We start from the raw sequence: 20073 nt of genomic DNA, 5'->3' as shown, positions 1-20073 counted from the left end.
TATATAAATGTACCCCAACCTGTTGTTTTTACCTCTTTTGGGGGGGTTCAAGTCTTAATTAGACTCCCCCCGTAATTCGCACACTGACCAGCACCCCTTTTCCCTTTGCCATTACATAAACATTCATGGGAAGCCCATGAAAGCCAAACCCTAAACTTCTTGATTTACTTTCCTTTTTTAGAATCAGAATCTGGTTTGTTGCCAAGTAATAAACAGACAAAACAAACCATGTCCATGTCTATGGCCTAGATAACAGCATTATTGTGATGGCAAAGATTGGGTGACATTAATAGCTTCTAGCAATTACATCAATATACTCAGCTATGTTCTCAGTCATGAACAATGTATTGTCGCCACCTTAACAAAGAAACAGATTTTATAAAACGTTTGTAGATTATTTTGATACTTTATTTAACGAATTTGAAGCAAATATTTTTGTAAAGAAATGTACATTTCTATAATTTTCCATTAAAAAAGAGATGCCCTTAGTTGAGGTGATCGCACAAAATTACATTACATCAGACCTGATAGTAAAATAGAATTTACATATTTAAAGTCAATGTAAACAAAGCCCCCCCAACTGCTGACAACTTTTAGCATCAATTTAAAAGGAATACCTACTGTACATGCATTACTAAATGTTGATTTATCAAATAATCAATACAATATTTTAATCAACATTAATACCCCAATGCTACATTAGGTTTCAAAAATATGAGTAATTTCTTTATGCTTTATCAACATAATGGCTGTGGCAGAGTATCAAGTGTTTCAGTATGCCTCAGGAAACTTCTACAGTATATTGTTTTTGTTTCTTTACAGATTAGAGGTAGACTTCAAACAATATCATCTCTCATCATCCCTCTCATATGTATAAACTAGGATGGCAACATTTGATGAAAGTTAATTTAAGTACTTAAAGGGATACTTTATGTGTTATTTGTTTATTTGATATTTTGGTTTGAATCCTTTCAAATTCCAGCAAAAATTGCTACAGAATGTCAAACTGCAAAGAACACTTCGAAGGTGGCACGATTCATATACACATTTACACATTAAGTGTGTTTATGACAAGACACACATAATTCCATTCTTCAGTCTAACTTTTTGCAGTTTTCTATCAAGCAGCCATAGGAATGAAGCTTACCAATAGTGGCACAAATGAATAACATGAACACACATAACACCATAGTCAGTTTAAAATGGTAGAAACAGACATGCATGCATCAGTCATTGCAACATGCTGCTACAGCAAACTGTATGTGTTAATCTCCAGTGTAGAGACCAACCGTGCTCGCACTCAGGGGCCTACTCCGTCTCAGCCTCTGGCTACTTTCTGGAGTCTGTAATGGATGATAGGAAGAGAGTGAGAGAAATAGTGAGAGCAGGCAGACAGACATACAGAGAAAAATAAAGATAGCAAGAGATTTAAAATGGACTCCAACGTAGTTCTTCAAAGAAGGCAATCTTATTTAACATCAGCACCCTACCTGAAGTGAGTCCTCGTCACCGCCCTTGTTCAAGTAGTTCAGGGAGGCAGCTCGTTTCATACTGAAGGTATGAAAAAAAAGGAAGGCAAATATTTGTAGACCCATACGTTTTCCAATTAAAAAAATTGAAAAATATATTGTTTATTTACTTATGACTTACACTTACATTTATGCGTTTAGCAGACGCTTTTATCCAAAGACTTACATCACTATGGTGTTGTTTTTTCAAACACAAAGACTAGTACACGATATCCTCATTCAGACTCACTTTAGTACTTTTCTTTTCATCAGAATAAATGTAGGTGTATGTGTTACTCACCGCGGGTCCCTAAGTTCTGGGGGTACGTTTCCTTGAAGTTTCTTTACCAGCATCTCACTGCTTCTCCGTAGGATGGCTTTTAAATTCCCCAAGGAACCAGCTCTTCTCATGGTCCCACTGCCATCCTGATAGAAGACCATGTACGTCAAATTAGCTTAATGCAGATTTTAAACTGTTTCCTAACAAGTAAATCCTTGCAAATCCTTCGCAGAGAAAATACTTGAAAATAAACGATTTACTCAAATGGCTTGGATAGCCTTGCCCAGTGAGGAGATAAGAACGGCAGCATTGGTAAACCCTTGTTCGGCAGGTCAGACAAGGGTGTTTAGATTATCCAAAATTATCCACCAGGAGAACTTAGTCAGATGAACGACAAGGAACTCGTAACAAAAAGTAATGCTGTCCTCTCTCTAATCTGCCTTTTGCTATCCTGTATCAAATGTCAGCTGGATCAAACATAATATAAAAGCATGAATGTACGATACTCGTTTTAACCCACTGCTCTATTATCCACGTAACATTTGGTATATTTAACCGATAATCTGACCAGGAAAATAATCAATGCCATTGTTTTTGAGTAGGAGTCCAAAGAGAGCCTTCCAGAGGGTGGCTTCTCACTCCACTCAAACATCAAGCCAAAATAACCAAGTCCTCCTCAGAAAATGAAAGTCTTTATTCCAGTTGATGTTAAACAGGAAACGCATTTCATCACAATGCAAAAAGCGGGGTTGTAACGCAGTGCAGATAGTGCAGTACCACTGATGCAAGAGGAAGAATTAAGACCGTAAACGGAGTAGTATAGACGGAATAAAAATGCGCCACAACTTTACTAGATAGGTCTATTTGCACAAATGCCAGTGTCTTTCCAGAAGTACCTAATTCCACCATTCCTTTATGTATGTCAAAAGTTCCTTGGAATTTAATCTTAATTTTGTGTCATAACTAGGGAGCTACTCATTAATCCTGCATGTAGTGTATCTTTTCTGATTCTATATGTGTTACATATGTTTCAGTGTAATGCTCTGTAATTACATGAATAGTTCCCGAAGTAGTTATACTGTAACTATATAGTACCTAAGGATAGTTCTAGGCAGAATTGTTGAAATGGCTGGCTATAGAGACTAACAATTTACACAACATACTATATTACATCCTTTTTGTAATGTTTAAGAATTGAAAAGCGAAATACATCAAAGAAACAAACAGTTTACAATTACATTATGGTACATCAATGAGCACATCATTATTTGCAAAATGTACATTCAGTTCACATAACACTTTAAACGATGCCATACAATTTATACGATTAGATCCACAAGACAATTTATATGGTTAGACACATCCCTTTAATTAAGCCTACTTTACACTGCCATAAATTTGGGAGTACAATTAAATGTAAAAGCATTAATATAGTCTACTGATATTAGTTTGCTGTGTATGAGCTATTTTCTGTTCAAGATAACTAGGGTGTTGGCTGACAGACTAGTTAACCAGTCATTTGAATAACTCATGACTTTTATTGAGATGTCATACGAGAAACAAGCAAGTATCTCTGCTGGAATAACAAGATGAAATGACAGCATAAAGTGGGCCAACTCTGAGCAGTGGAAGTAACAAGTGTGTGTGCGCGCGCAAACACACAAACAAAGCTATGCAAATCTCACTGGGTTCAATACGAAATCACATCACATTTCCGTGTTTGTGAGTCTTGTGATACATAAAACAACTTATGTTGCCTATAGCAAAGATGGCTGAATTAAAGCCTGTTTGTACTATGATTTATACCACAAATCAAAGTCAAAATTATATTCAAGCACTGATTCCAACATAGTCCATGTTCCTTTTGTTGTGTAACAATAAAGAAAGTGATAGCTCACAAGGACATTGCAAAGATACAAAATGAGTACTACCCTGTATATTAAAGACAATAAAAAATATGTATAAAACAGGCGATAAATAGGAATTGAAACCTAAACTACAGACTAAACTTTGGACCTACTATAACTAACAGGCAATTAATGTGTAAACATAATAGATGGGACCACTAAAATTGTGTCATCATATATGTTTATTCTGCTTCTCGTGCTATCAGACATGTACAACAGTTTGACTAACTTGCAGATTTTTATATCAAAATCTGTGTATGTCAAAACTGACTGGTCAGCTACAGTAATAGAATAATGACCATGCCTCATTCTTAAAGCTATGCTGGTAAACACAGCTGTTTTGCTAACTGTAGACTATGAATCAAAGATAAGAAGCAATTGAGAAAACTCAAAACAAAAGATGTAGGTACATTATCCCTGGTTAAAAGCCTGGACAATAAACGGACTGTGCAAAAACAAAGGCTTAAATTAAAACGTGGTTTTAGAGCAGCAGACATCATTATAACCATGGTGACCTGGTGTGGACCTTTTGTTTTACTGACAGACTGACCTTCAGATATGTGTGAGTCAGTGTGCTTCTGGAAACATCCGGAGCATTTGCAATGGAATCATAATGTATACAATATGCAAATAAGTCAGGAAAGGCAGGGCAGAGAGTTTGCACAAGTTAAAAAAAATAAAAAATATTTTATTGTTCTTCTCAATTCAACCATTGGTTTTAAGTGGCACAGTCCAAAAGCTAATTGTGTCATTTTCACTAAACCTGTGTGTTGGGTTTGTACTATAACATTAGACATCAAAATAAAGTTATGGACACAGGAAGCGATATCAGCAGACAGAAAACAGGGAAAGGTGCAGAAAAGAAGAGGATGACAAGAGAAATGAGAGTGGAGAAAAAGCGGGAAGAGAAAGGAAGAGAAAGGGCTTAGTGGCGAAAAATGGGGAGTAAAGAGAAAAGCACATGACGACGAAGAGTAGAGAAGAAGCAATAGAGGAGGAGGTAGCAGAAAGGATACACATATCTAGTCTTCTCTTTTTCAGACAATCTTTTTTTAGACAGAATTTCAAGTGGGAAGAAGGCGCCCTCTACCAGACGGAAAGGTGTTTCACACTGAATCACACCAGAAGCATCCATTTTGATTTAGTCGTCGGGATTTGATTTTGTGGAGAAAGTGAGAACAAGTTGTGAGGAAGGTCATCCCTCATCCCGTTGATTTAAGCCTATTGGAAATAGAAAAGGGGGAGATAGGAAAAATACAGGGAGAGAAAAAACAGAAATATACAGTGATCAAGAGATAAAGACAAAAGGTTAAACACCCACCTAAAAGCCTTGAGAGTTAAGAGCTATAAAACAGGATCCAAACGCTTTAACTGATTGGATGTTTACAGAACTAATGTATACAGTTGGTATGTATACATTATTGTTGGAATGGTAAAACAAACAGTCAATGACAGTAAATTCATTGAGTCAGTGTCTCAAATCTGTGTTGGTCTTAGGCCCTAGAATGGTTATGGACAAATCAAGTGGAAACAGTGTGATTGGTCAGGCAGGACATTTAATTATGTCACTGCTTGCTGTCACATTGCTTGTAAAGGGCTACACAAATTAAATTAGGTATGATTTAAAATGTTTTTCCAATCAAAATTAACTAAACACTGGGGTGGTACATGGAAAAGTACACAGTCAAAAACAATGTCTCACATAGACAAAGTGGTATAAAGACACACCCAATATACTAATGTCAATCAGTAATAATCAGTAAACTATGGCATCAGTACAACTCAATGACTAATGCACACCGTAGCAGCCCCTTCACACAGTTCTAAGAACTAGCCACTGACACTTAGTAACAGCCTACTTGGCATACTGTGGGCAACACAGTAGAATAATAGAATAAGGCATTGTCTTGATCAAGCATAAAATGCCTTGTGGTGTTCCTTTATTATTAAATGGTGTCTCACAACACCAACATAAGAATATCCTAAAAACTCAAATGATAATACGTGATGAAGAAAACTTTTGACAAATTTCGTTTTTATAGTTGACTGTCCTTAAATGCAACAGTTTTTTACTTTGTATATTTTTGTGCCCACCAATGTGAACTTAACAGCGCAATTGATACTTGATCTAAACAACAATGGGAATGTATCTCATTCTGTAACTAAGAAATGTATCACATGTATCCTATGAATAGATCAGGCAATTATTTGGTGTATCCTTTTCCCAAAGGGAAGTTAGAGAACATGACATTACTGTACATACTTCTTAAAAGGGAAAAATATGACTGTGCTCACCCCATTCCAGTCCACACTGCCGTCCTCCCCCGTATCAGAGGCACACTCGTACTTGACACTGCTCAGACTCTCCCTGCTCCTCCTCCTGTCGCCATCCCTCATAGGCTCCATCGCCCCCTAAACACCAACATGCATACACACACGATCTTTATTCATACAGAAAAGTAGCTTGTGAATATGTCCCTGTACCGTAAAAGCAAGAATGCACACACAGGTGGAGTGCTTAATGGCGAACTCTGGATTCAAGGTAATAGGACACAAAATTAAATGATGGTACTGTTGTATCAAACATCTAGCTGTAGCTGACCTGTTTTCGGGACCTCAAGGCACATTCCTCCAGGGTCTCTGCAGCTTCCGTCTTGCCTTGCCGGCGGTATAGAGCTCCAAGGTTACGCAGTGTGGTATTCACTGTAGGGCTGGGACAGACATACACATGCGATGAAGGAAGTCCTCTGTCACAACTACAGTCTTGAACCATCGCTACACAAGCCCCTTCATAACAGGGGGCTTGTGGCTTTTCTGAACATTGTTCAGAAAATAGAATGACCGTATATCAAAGGAGCTAAAGATGAATCAGAACTGGTGTAAGCTCTTACAAAGTGTCATATGTGGTATGCTTTTAATATGCTTACATGTTTGAGTTTATACCGCATTATTATGCACATTTCTATAACGTTTGTGATGTTACTATTTTGGGGTTCAGATAGTGAAAAGGTGTTTTGTATTGATGCAATTAAGTCTAGCTATACTCCAGAGTAAACTCTAAATAACATTTACAATAGCTAATAGCCATTTTAGGGAAAATTAAAGTTCTCAAACTCAGATAATATCCAGCATTACACAGAGCTTCTCACCTGTTCACCTTGCATGCTTTGTACCAGCCACCATATTCTCCATAGGGAGTGCCATCTTTGCCCTGGGTGAAAGGGTTGCAAGAAACATCAAGTTTGGGGAGAGGCAGGGTAGCTTAAAAGAAAAAAATCTAAATATTGTCATATAAACTGTCAACTTACATTTTACCTGGAGGGTATTGACATAAAACTTTAACACATATGAACATGCACACACAAACAACTTACTTTGCTTTCCTCCCTCTCCTCGGCATGCATCCAGATAGGCTTGTTCTCAGCTGCAGAGACAGAGGAAGACAGAAAGAGGTATGCCACAGGCTGAAAAACATCAAAATATTTTTTTATTCAAGTACAAAAATACTCATAATAAGAAAAAGTATTCAAAACAGAAGACCCCTAGAAGGAAATCACATTTACATTTAAATGTGTGTAAAAGAAGGATTATCTAAAAATTGAATTAACTCAAAATTGAATTAACTGGAAGTTGATTCCACTATTTTGGAAGTTGACCACCACTATTATTTTGTCGTCCAATTGGTAAAAAATACAACAGGGAGACAAAGCACAGATTTTGCCTCAGCAACACATTTATTGGAAAAGAAATTGAGGTGGAAATGCATGAAGATTAGAAAAAATATAAGAAGACTTCCAAGGCACATGTAAAAAGACAAACAAATGTTTTTTACGAGTTAAAAAAAGTTATATAAAAGAACAATATAGGAGAAAAAAACAAAATCAAGGCAAAGATGCTGTCATTAATAGTAAAGCACGAGAAAAGTGTTCACAAACAGTACATTAAAAAACATGTGATTACAGGACACATTAAATAGAGGAAAATAATTATGATCAAATTAAGACAAACAAACAAGAAAGAATAAAAGTAACATGGCTTGGCATAATATCTGTGTAACACTGTCCATATCATGACTTGATGATATGACAGCTTATGGAAACATTTTGTATGACAATGGACACAGCTTTATTGTCTATGATAGGAAAAGAGTATCATGTCAAATGTCATTGGCAAACATTAATAATAAGGGTGATATTAATAATAGGCTCTCAAGCAATGTCACCTTTGTGACAGTGTTCAGTAGATATTATTATGGTAAGCGTTACCACAGGGAGCTTTTTGAAATAAAGACAAATTTGATGACGATTGAAGAGCACACAAGTAAACCTACCAATTATTGACACAAAATAGCATGTGCCCACAAAACTTAAAATAAACATTCGAAAAAGTCAAAAACAAGACAGCAAAAATAGATGTGGATTAAAGTGTATAGACAATGAGGAAGACAAGAAATTACTTGTTTCGACCGAGACTAGTGTCTTTTCACAATCTTTACTGCCACAAGTTAAAAGCAGTTCATAAAATGAGTACCTCCAAAGAAAGTGTTACAGCAAAGGTGCATTTTGTCCTTTATATGTATATTCTTTATAAAATATTTTCCAACCTTTCACTCACCTTGTTGTACCATACTTACATTTTAACAAACATACATACGTACACTGAGGCCCTTGAAACTTGTGGCACTAAGGTAATTACAACTTAAAGATGGGAGGGTTTAACCATTCACATCAAAATAACTGTTTGTATATACTCACAAAATAGAAAACCAGTTAACTACATTCAATAGAGGGTCTCATTGTGATAAGGAACAATTGGGATTACTGATCCTGGATGATTCAACTTCAGAGGCTCTCCCTCAAACCCTTAGACTGCATAGAATATTAAGCATAAATCATGCCTGCAGTAAATTGTCAATGTGATGAGTTGATCATGAAATGGTTTCAATGTCGCTAACCATGAACCATTTATTGAAACCATGCATACACATAAGTTTGGACCTTACACAAAGCCCTAGGTAAATTGGCTCAACTAGCCAGTGAGTTAGGCTCACTAACAAACAACAACCCTATTGTTGTACAGTGCACTCTAGAATCATGCAGTGTAAGTAAGAGCAGTGGCCTTTTGGTGTTCCTAAATATAGTTTCATATTAGATTGTACCCATTTTTCTTTAATATGAATGGAATTGACATTTAGTCATTGAGAACTATCAGACCATTCTAGAAGGTATCTCCAGTAATACGAGGTGAAAGACATTGGACAGAGATTGGTCGGTATGAGGTGTGTGTTGGGGGAGGCAAAGGCTTATCCCCATGTATTTGTTGTGGCTCTTTCTAGTTTGGGACTCGTTTGCTCACCATCCACAGATCCAAACTCCTTCTCGTGAGCACGGGTGAGGATTTCTTTGTACAGGATCTCTGCCTCCTTGTATTTCCCCTGCTTTAGGTAACATGAAGCCTGTAGACACAAATGGAAAGTTTGGTGGCCACCCACTGTTTCAACTCACAATAAATAAATCACGTGACCAGGTATTTTCCAATTGAGACTAAACAGCAACGATCCGTAACATTACTTTAAAACAGGACAGTTTTAGTCAGTAAAGGGTCAAATGCAGTTGAAAATATTTGAAAAGACAGCAAACAATTCTTAGACGGTGCAGAAATATTTATAATAATGCAGGCTTTTTAACATTTTGAGCAAGACCTCAGGCTTCCTGCCTTAATAAAAATGATTGCAGTTCAAATTACGTTAAGTCAAAGTGTGTGGCACCATCATGGAATCGTATTAGTCAGGGCCCTTACCAGATTGTTCTTGGTCTTGGCAACATTGGGGTCATCGGGTCCTAGCCTTCGCTCGTAGATCTCCAGGGCGCGACAATAGTAGTACTCCACCTCCTCGTACTTGCCCTGGTTCTGGCACAGCAGGGCCAGGTTGTTAAGCTGCTTGGCCACATCTGGGTGATCCTTACCGAGTACCTTAACACGACAGGGAGCACAATAACTGATTTGCTTTACAAAAACGCACCTGCTTAAATTGTAATCTGTGTTCATATTTAGTGTAGAATCAAATGTTTTCCCATTTATGTATTTATTTCCCTTATACTGTATGTCAGCCAAATATTAGTTTGAATGTGTCACTGGTTTCAAACACTAAAGTTAATATTCACACAATTTGTAGGACAAGCTTATCTTTTACTCTCATATTTTTACTAACCTGGAACCTGTGGATGACTTACCTTCTCTCTGATCTCCAGAGCTCTCTTACAAAGGGGTTCAGCCTCCTTGTACTTCCCCCTCTTCCCATACAAAACGGCCAGATTGTTCAATGTGGCCGCGACCTGGGGGACAGGCCAGAGTAAACGTTTTGGGCTGATTTGGAAAAACAGTTATAAAATAATAATAATGTGTAACCAGAGAGGGTAAATTGGCGGTGAAATTGTCGAGTGTGTTTGTGTCAGTTGCAAATGGGTCAGTTTTTTTCTGACATTTTACAACTGATATTTCTGTATATTCTAAATACACTACTAATAATAAGTATGCATACCATTTTTTATGAAGATGGCATAGATGAAAAGGCATACATTTGTTGCTGCTCATTTACATTTGTTGCTACTCATTAAAACTTCAAAATACTAAGAGTGAAGTGTGGAATGAAACAGGGTTCTGTTGTCAGTTCCCTTAATGCAAGAGGGAATGGTGATAGTCTATGTTGCAGCCTCACATAGTTGAAAAAGTTGCATCAAAACGAAGACATTTGGCAATCCTGTGTAAAAATGGTCCTAACCTATTTCTAACAACGTTGTCACTGGCAGTATCTACCTAAGCTAATATAGCTAATGTAACAAGTTTACTAGAAGTGATCATAATGTGTCAGTAACAACATCCCTGAAGGCTAGGAGGTCATGTGATGTGACCGGCTATCCATGCTGTATGTCGGGAAAACCGCCTTGCACTTATCCACTCTAATTGTTTAGATATTGAATGGCATTGATTGCTCTACAGGACTAATGATCATCATTTGATACCACTCTCGTCGTTAAATGCTTGAAAAATAATCAGTTCCACCTCAAATACTAGCTCAACAGTGCAAATACAAGGAAAACAAAGCTGACAAAGATGCAGACCTGACCCCGGGACCGGTAAGTACGTTTTACAGCCAAGATAACTACTAGACTACCGATGTTTAGGAATCATAGGAGCTAACCAGTTGAAGGGCGTACAAAAATACAGGGTGTTGATATCACAGCCTAGAAACATCACACCTAGCTATCACCCTGGCCTTTGCCTGTGGTGTTTCTGCAGCTGTCTTGCTGTTTTAGGTGGCTAGCTATCGGCCAGAAGGTAGCAAGCTAATAATGTTCTACTATAGATAATCGTGCATGGGTTTGCAACGTTGTGACCTTAGTGACATTTGTGACTGTAGCTAGCTAGTTAGCTTCACCGTTAGCTTCCCTTTTCTTTCTAAAACTTAAATTATGCCTAAACCGTCAAACGGAATGTTCGCAAGGATACAAGCAATGCAATCGGGACCAAGACGAACATTTTGACACCGACATTGTCTATGTAGTGCAAAAATTGAGGGTCGAGTTAGGGTGGGAAAATAATAAAGAATATGTATGATAAAGAATATAGGCTGTGCCTTGCCAAAAGAAGGAAAAATAAGGAAGAAACATCCGGTGACTAACTAGACTTATAAATCATCTCCAACTCAAAGAGTGCCATCTCACAAATCATCCAGTGGATACTATAAGCTATCGCTGTTGCAGTCGAGTGCCATGCCTTACCGCAGGATGGTCTTTGCCCAGGGTTTTTTCACGGATGGACAGAGCATCATTGAGCAGGTGTGCGGCCTCCTTATATTTGTTCTGGTCTCTGAAAATGAAAAACAAAAAACAAACTTGTGACTGTATTTCAGCTCAAACAACCCAAGACACAAGTAACATATTGTGGCCTGTTAAAAATGGTTAGTAAAATGTATGCCAATCCAATATGAGCTTTCATGATGTGCAGATGTACAAAACAAAACCCAATTTTACCCATTCTCCCCCCACACACCAACCTGTAGACGAGGGCAAGGATGTTGAGCATGGTGGCCACATCCGGGTGGTCATGTCCAGAGGTCTTCTCCAAATCCTCCAGGGCCTGTTTGCAGAGGGGCACGGCCACCTCATACCTCCCCTGGGAGGCATACTGGATCACCAGGTTGTGGAGGGTCCTCAGACGGGCCGGGATCTCGTAGCCCCCCTGCTGGGCTGCGGCCACTGCAGCACTATTATGCTGGTGATGCACTGTGGGACAGGGAACATCCACTTGTTTTAAGAAACTGCTGTAGAGTTCAGACTCGTGAAAGGACATTTGGCAATCGAGCAGTTTTGCAGATAAGGGAAACTTATTCCTAAATTGATGGCGGGGCAATTTGCATGGAAAATTTACAGAGAGTGATATAATGATATAGATATAGAAAGGTGGATGTGGAGCTGTCTACTTACTGCCTTGGCTGTTCTCTTCCTCGTCATTGGGGAAGAGGTCATCCAGTGTGTCTTTAGGAGGCTCTCCATCTTTTTCCTCCTGTAACAAGTAAAATAACGAAGACATAATTTTTTTTTGTGGTTCCAAACAAGATGTTTTATTGATGAGATTGATTGATTTTTACAACTAAGGACACTGTGTTCTGTAAGCATGCGATTGTAGGCAGCAACACGTACTTCTCATGCTTACAGTACAAAAATTGACTCTGTGGTTGTGTTAAGTCCCATTCATTCTTCTAGCTGCTTCAAACTAAACATTTTGGTTTGACCACAATATTGCATTGGGGTTAGAAAGATTGCACTGACAGTGTATGATAATCTATATCATATCACTCCTTCTTAACCAGACAGACTTGAAGTCTCCCCCCCCCCCCCATCATCCCATTTCATCAACAGGCTGTCAAGGCCAGTTAATTATTACTTGCACTCTCTTAATGAATTAATAACTCGATGAACTGTTAGGAATTATGAACAAACTGGTTGACCTGGAAAATATGAGCGCTTGTTAAAAGTGATCAAATCAATTTCCAAGTAATAATAAAATAAAATAATTCATAAAAATAGGGGGAGGGTTAGGTAGCATAGGCTTGTCAAAATAGCCTGGGAACCCAACAAATCTGCCAGTTCATGTTTTATTTGCTCTGGCAGATAGGTCAGTCACCCTACCATTAAAAGAGATTTCCCTCCTTCCATTCTGGCTGGGCCACTCATAACCCTTTATCTTATATAGCTCAGGTTTAATACAATAACTGTACAGCGGAGCGGTGTTAAGGCATTTTTGTAAACAACCAAGATTAAATTTAATTGCTCTGATTACTTATATCCATCCATTTCTATGTAACTGTGTCGACAGGGATTTTGGTCTTCACTCATTGATAATGCCCTTTGGAAATGGCAAGATTAACTGAGAGATTCCATTTGCGAATTGATCTATCGCTAAGCCCTGCCCCCCTGCAGCTGAGTAGAGTTTTAGCTGTCAAAAGGGACTTCATTATGCAATGAATGGAGGGATACGTTCAGAATTTAAAAGTAGATATGGTGGATGACAAACTTAAATTGGAGGCGAGAATTTACAGATCTCAATGCAAGAGGGAGAAGCTTCATCTCACGGTCATTCACGATTCAAGATAACATCCAAGAGTCTTGGATGTTGTTATCCTGAATCGTGGCAAATCATATCCTGAATCGTGGATATCCAATGCTTGGCAAGACCAGCATTGTTGATGCACCGCAGGGTTAGACTAGTTACATTAATTTACCTTCAGTTAATTGAACTAATCTGGATAGGCACATGTAAACTTACGTTTATTAGTTTATTTACTAGCATTACCCTGTCCCTGACAGGGCAGTGTCCTAACTTTCTTACTAGTGAATATCTAGCCATATGTTATACGCAGCTAATAACGTTAACTAGTTTTAACGAGAGATAACTTACCTAAGCCTAGCATAACATCAGTGGTGAAAGTAAGCCGGTACTGTCAATGACAATAATGTGATGACATCCTTGTTTATCTTTGTTACGTTGAGTTGACTGTGTGGTCTGCCACATAGCTTTATCCACCGGAGACATTTGGCCCTGTCTTGTTTTGGTTTCGGAAATGGGATAAAATATACCCCATTGCCCATCCTCTCATGATACCTCGTATCAGTGTTGCATTGCATCTACCCCATGCACATCGTTTGACCATTGTTTTTACACTTAAATTACAACAAACCTGATAAAACAAGAAAATAATCCCTTTTCCTAATGCTACTCTATGGAGTTGTAAATGTCCGAGTGCAGCTGTTACTAAACTGCCATAGGCCCGTTTGCGTTCGAGGGGCGGGGCTTAGCGATAGGTCAATTGGGTCAAGCAACACCAGGCTATTGTGTATGGTCAACAGCTACCCGCCGCCCCCCTGGCATCAGCTGGATCAGGTGCAAGGACAACTCACAGTGGGGGACACGTCTTCGTCGTACTTCTTCATCTGGTTCATGAACTCCAGGTGCTTCTTCTCCTCCTCCAGCTGGGCCACGCTCTGCTCGCTTTTCTGTAGCTTCTGCTGGGTGCCAGCTAGCTCGTCCCGCAGCCACTGGTTCTCCTGGCACAGGCGCCGCACCTGGGCGCGCAGCTTCTGCTTTTCAGACTCCACTGCGTTCAGGTGGGCTGATAGTGCCATCATCACCTGGACAGTGAGACAGTGAGCAGGAGAAGATGACTAGGCTAATATATTTACTTTTTCTTTAACCAACAATACCTATTGTTGGTCTAAGAATTGCAGAAATTAATGGTAAATTGCTACTTGTAAAATGTATTTCAAACTTGCGCAATAAATCATCAACATTCATCCAAACGGGCTCCATTCAACTTAGGTTACAGAGTCAGAAAAGTATTCTATAGGAAGAATTTCTCATGGAAGAAATTCCATGTGGATTAATTACACTTCTAACCACTGTACACTGTACATACTACTTCAATTCTACTCGAGTTAGGGTTAGCCCAGTCTCAGATTAATCTATCTACGGTGTTACCTGTGCTTCGCCAAGGCCAAGCTCAATCATCTCCACTGACTTTCGTAGCAGGCTGGACTTCTCATGAACCAGGTTGGCCTCTTCATCCTTCTTCAGGCAACGGATGGTCTCCAGCAGGCTGTGAAGGATGGAGTTGTGCTCGCTCTTCAGGGCCTCCAGGCCCTGGATCACCAGCTTGGTGCTGGAGATGATCTCCTCCTGGGAGAGCTTCTCCAGACGCTCCTCTCTGGGGTACACCATGGTGGACATGTCCCTGGCCTACACCCCTAGACTGTGGAGGGTGGGGGGAGAGAAGGACAGGCGAAGATTTCAGTAACAAGGGTAAAAAAAACAGGCATAGAACAAAGACAGATTCTTTACTCATCAGTTGTTCAAATGAAGAAGTTCAGAATTTGACCATGGTTTTCACTGGCCCATGGTTGTGTAAAACTAAACGATTTAGAATAGAAAAGTTCTAACACGTAAAATAACAGTTAATTGAACAACTCAAATACACAAAAGTTCTTTTTTTATTATTTACACAATAGAAAGATCACAGACAAAAAGGTTCCAGCGTAAACCTGACTAAAATGCTCTTATTGTCTTACCAGTCCAACATATTAAAGTCTCTGGCCCCACCACCACAAATTAAGCAATTAAATGAAACATTAAGCTTCCCCAATACCTTCACCTTCAGGTCATTAAATGGACGTATGTATAAACAGTGGGTAAAATAAAGTTGTTAAATCTAAAATACAATTTCAATTTAGACTCCACACGTGAACTGTCCATTCTTCAAACAGTGGACAAAGCTAGACGAGAACCAATCAAAACACTCCTGCTCTCTCCTCCTTCACAAGACCATCACATGATTATGCTTGCACTAGGGTATAGCAAGCAGAAAATTAGTTCAGCTTCAAGCACTTAGCCGAAAGTTAGCCCCTGAGATAATGATAAGTCCTCTGTTTTTTGTTGATGATTTAGGCTAGGCTAACTGCAGGAAAGATACCCCCATGGATATTCTCATAAAAGAGAGGAGAATCCCTTCATGTTGAATATCTGTAATTAGGTTGAGTGCCCTCTACTTTATAAGAGTAGAGAACTACAAAAATTGCATTTGAAAGCCATTGAAATACAAAAATAACTACTTGTGCACTAGGCCCAAGTAGCCTTTTATTTCACCTGAATAAACACATACACTTAATGTAAACTACTCAGGTACTACACCAACAGATGGACATACTGTACAAAGACAATACACAAAGGTTCTGGCTGGCACAGAATGGTACAGAACTGAATGACATTCCTTTCCTGACTGAGGCTCAAAACAAGCTTTGAAATGGGTTGACTAACCTAGGTTTAATCCTTTCCCTTTAAATAAACATAAAAGTCATAACAAATGGAAGGCCTAGTTTCCACACAAATTGTCAGACTACTGTACGTATGAATTATAACTCTTACGAAAGAAACTGATGACTTCAGGGGACGATGATGGACTGTGCTAGAACATCAGTTAGCTGATGTTTTTGGAAAGTTACCATGTTTAAGATAGGTGTTTTCAATATTGGATGAACAATTTTACATAACCCACAACTCTGTAAAATTTGAGAAATATTGCCTACTAGGCATTTGAAGGGATAAACCGGAAAATGGTTCAGAACATGGTTCCTTACTAGTAGACTTCTTCAGGGTAGAATCTTAATTTAAACTTCATCTGAATGTCATGATTTAATTGTGTGGACCCTGAACCCCCAGGTTGACCGATAAAGACAAATTTGCAGGATCTTGGCTATGCCTTTACCTAACATGATGATGACCTTGGTAGATCATTTGGAGGAGAAAGCAAGAGTTGTAATGCTTAGCAAAGCACTGATATTTGCATGAGAACATGGCAAGCTGAAAGCAATACATTCTGTTCCTCAACCAGTCTGTCTACATCCTATTCCCTTCAGTTCAGACACTAGATGGAATTACAGGCTCCAAAAGAGCCATCTTTTATCTGATGACAGCTACTATAGTGTTTTATAGGCCATATTTTCAGACTCTATTCTGACTTTGTGGAGGATGGAAGGATTGCTGGTGATGAATGTGATTTAGGAAAGGCAGAAAATGAGACACTGGTGAAAGCAGTGGGAGAGGTGAAATATAGGCTTGGTGGCTTGAAAATTGTTTTTTATTGGTCGATTAAAAAGAGAAAAAAGATATCATGGACTAAACCAGAACAATGAACCACTTCAAACATTTTTATGAGAACACATGTTCACACTGATTTACCAAATAGCATGCTAAATCATAAATCAATCAATGCAAAAATATTGTTTGATAAGTTAAGTTGTCCTCAGTCTACTAAAGTTGAAGGCAGTGGCCAAGCTAGATAGCAAGCAAGAAGCTAGATTCTGTATTGCCTATGCTACTTATTTAGTAATTGCTAGTTGAACCTTAGCATTGACATGGAATACAGTAACCTCAGTAATCCAAACTCAACAGAATACTTTTTCTCTGTAAGGTAAATGCTTTAGTGTGTGGGCTACTGGGCCTCATTGTCTTCAGTCGTGTGTAATGCTAAGCACTGTCTGTAAATGTAATGTAGGAAATGACAGTTCACTAAAACATTTAACAAGTTCTGAAATGGCTTTTTAGTGTGTATTTTCCAGCTAACTGAATACACTATTCACTATTATAGTAGATGTTATACAATAATAATAATAATGTTATATATACGCTACATATTACTTTTAGCCTCTGTGCTCTGGGTTAAACAGAGGCCTACGGAAACCAAGGGTTTAAAACAGCTGTTCTGGTATAATGTATTTTGGTATAATTGCTTTCCAGAAAGACAATTCCAACAAACTTCACACTGGTGAGTCATAGAGGTGAGTCAGTGTGCAGTTCATCCAAATGCCACAATGTGCCTCATATAAAAAGACAAGGGAGGCCAACTGGCACAAGGGAGAGTTCTGCTCGAGATAATTGGCTCTCTTCTGGCCTTACTGGCGGCCTTGCTAATGAAATGTCTGGCTTGTTGGCACTCACAAATGATGCGTCTGGCATTACAAATAGATATGATGGTTCCATGGACCTTATCTAACTTGTTCACTATTTTCAATTCAATCTGCATGATGGTGTGTTGCTGTGATGCTAATTCAGGTTGTAAAAGGTAACGTAAAACGCTACACCACTGGGGACAAACATCCACTTAAATGTGCAAAAAAGAGCATGAATTATTAGGTTATTGCCAGCTTGTTTAGACATTTAAACAGACTAGTGTACAGGCCTAGGCTACATCAAACCTGTAACATCATACAGGTCTAACAGGTTAAAGTGTTTGTTTCATTGCTGTATAAAATAGCTATCCTACTGTTGTTGTCCTCTTCCATTTTACAGGAAGGCTGCAATATCACATGATTCAATTGGAATTGAATTATGGACTTAGACCAAATGTCACATAAAACCTTAGGACAGCAACTGTTAGGCTAGCACCGAAGTAAAATGTCACTGTAGCACTATGAAGGCCATTTTTTTTTAAAACCTTACAAATGATATACTGCTATATTAGTAATTCATATTTTGCCTTGTGCATCAACCGTAATGCATTGCCGTAATAAAGACAAGACCTCCACGTCAATGCAGTACAGCAATATTGATTAACAGGAAGGCTTAATTCAATAAGGAAGCACAATAATCCCACAGATTTGGCCTGTGTTCTATTTCTTTCAAAATGCAACAATAAGCATTTCAAGTAGGGCACTTATGGTAAAGAAACGTGTTATAGAGAATTAATTATGTATTCCTTGGTCCATTTATATTCCCTTCCTGTAGTTTCCAGGGATGGTTCTCCGTGCTCACTTTTAAGGACATGCTAATCCTTCAACTGGAGACAAATGTCTTTCAGTATTATTAGTACTATTTCTAGCTGATAGACAATTTTATAATCAACCATTCTATAAAATGTTTTAGGAATAACAAATAGTAAGATAAGTAGGAAAAAGTGAGATGCTTGTAAAGAATCACATATCATGGATGTCTGTTCACACTGCATCACTTGACACCATGCCATCTTAAGAGGCCATTTGGTCCATTTAATCCGAAGTAGTTGTCTGATTTGGCCAATGATCTGACACGGTCCATCACAGGGTTGCTAGCAAGCAGTCATGTGTCAGCACTGCCAGCTCAATGTTGTTTTCCAAAAGATTACTAACAGTTTACTTTGGGAGTGACTTGTAAGAGCAAGTCATCACTGTCTGTCAATATGTCACTCTAGCCCCTAAACAGTAGTCATTCAGAGGTGCAAACTTTCAAGGTTATAGAGATGTAATAGCCTCATTACATCACGGCACTGATGTAAAAACATCAAGAAAGGAGATTAACAGTTGTACAAACGCCTACCTAATATTTCAGTCACCACCACCATTGGCTACACTATTTGTAAGTGCGTGTGTGCATTTTGTTCTATTCCTACCTTAGCACTTCGTAAAAATGTAACGACGTGACCAGGTTAATCTTTTATCTTAATCCGTCCTAGTTAAATATTATGGGATGTCTTGGGTCCATAGGTCACTACGTGGGCATTTCGAGATTCAATGTACATTTTCTTTGCTAAACTAGGGCAATGTAAAACTAGTATCCCCAGGTCCTTTACTAGAATGGGCCTTCTGAATGTACTACAGTAGCTTGCTAGCTATAGTATGTCATCAAAAAACATTTTGCATCCAAAACCGCTCTCTACACGACACAACGTATTGTTCGTATTTTGTAATCTGTTATGGAGGCAATGCGGAGCATAACAACACATCGGCACATCATGACTAGCAAGCGTAGCAAATGTAGACTAGCTATATTGCAAACGTTATGGATAACTATGGCTATGCTAATAAGCTAGCGAACAAAACTATCCAGCAATTTCACTCAACTTGAATGAAGATAATATTTACTACACCGTAGCCAAATACATTTATGATGTTAAACGATTAATGATGTTGAGATACATACCCAAACAAATTTTCCCTCTGCAGATAAAAACTGTAACTTTGAGCCTCGACGTACAGTACTACTAGCTAGGCTCAGCACTCACAGCTGTTTACAGCTGATACAGCAAACCGCAGCAAGCCCAGCAATACAAAAAAAAATATAAGATACAGCGTCAACGGGTGGGAGTATTTCCAGGACTCATTCAGAGCCACGCTTTGTCATCGCGTGCGACAGATGAAAAAATGAATTGACTGTACATAAATGTCATGTCAGAATGACTTTACCAGTTAGAATATCGTTATAGAAAGGTTGGTCAACGACAGTGATCTCTTTAAATGCAATATGCCCTCCGTGGTTGATAACAAGCTATGTAATCCCACAATTCCCAGCGATC

General features: G+C 38.6%; 1 protein-coding gene across 2 annotated transcripts; it reads right to left on the bottom strand.

The window, feature by feature from the left end:
* Window positions 1–424: 424 nt before the first annotated feature.
* Window positions 425–20067, bottom strand: klc4 (kinesin light chain 4). Of its 2 annotated transcripts, XM_047043706.1 has the most exons (16): window positions 19701–20067; window positions 14733–15003; window positions 14156–14386; window positions 12182–12260; window positions 11752–11980; window positions 11477–11564; window positions 9929–10030; window positions 9495–9668; window positions 9051–9150; window positions 7070–7119; window positions 6845–6906; window positions 6298–6406; window positions 5991–6107; window positions 1810–1934; window positions 1491–1551; window positions 425–1343 (listed from the first exon to the last, which is right to left on the bottom strand). In XM_047043706.1, exons 2-16 carry the CDS (start codon window positions 14979–14981, stop codon window positions 1266–1268), a joined length of 1854 nt encoding a protein of 617 aa, XP_046899662.1. In that variant the 5' UTR covers window positions 14982–15003; window positions 19701–20067; the 3' UTR covers window positions 425–1265. The 2 variants fall into 2 exon arrangements, with proteins under 2 accessions (XP_046899662.1, XP_046899663.1); XM_047043707.1 differs by lacking the exons at window positions 425–1343; window positions 1491–1551; window positions 1810–1934 and adding an exon at window positions 2465–4916.
* Window positions 20068–20073: the final 6 nt, after the last annotated feature.

This window comes from Hypomesus transpacificus, chromosome 21, assembly GCF_021917145.1.
Source record: "Hypomesus transpacificus isolate Combined female chromosome 21, fHypTra1, whole genome shotgun sequence".
Classification (NCBI taxonomy): domain Eukaryota; kingdom Metazoa; phylum Chordata; class Actinopteri; order Osmeriformes; family Osmeridae; genus Hypomesus; species Hypomesus transpacificus.
This window is presented reverse-complemented; position numbering and strand designations above follow the sequence as displayed.

Bases quoted from the DNA above. Each gene is read 5' to 3' on its own strand.
- klc4 (XM_047043706.1), bottom strand. From the start codon at position 14,981: ATGTCCACCATGGTGTACCCCAGAGAGGAGCGTCTGGAGAAGCTCTCC. The intron at 6,108-6,297 runs GTCAGCTACAGC...GTTGGTGTTTAG, and splicing joins CCTTGAGGTCCCGAAAACAG to GGGGCGATGGAGCCTATGAG. The intron at 1,344-1,490 runs GTAGGGTGCTGA...CATCCATTACAG, and splicing joins GTGACGAGGACTCACTTCAG to ACTCCAGAAAGTAGCCAGAG.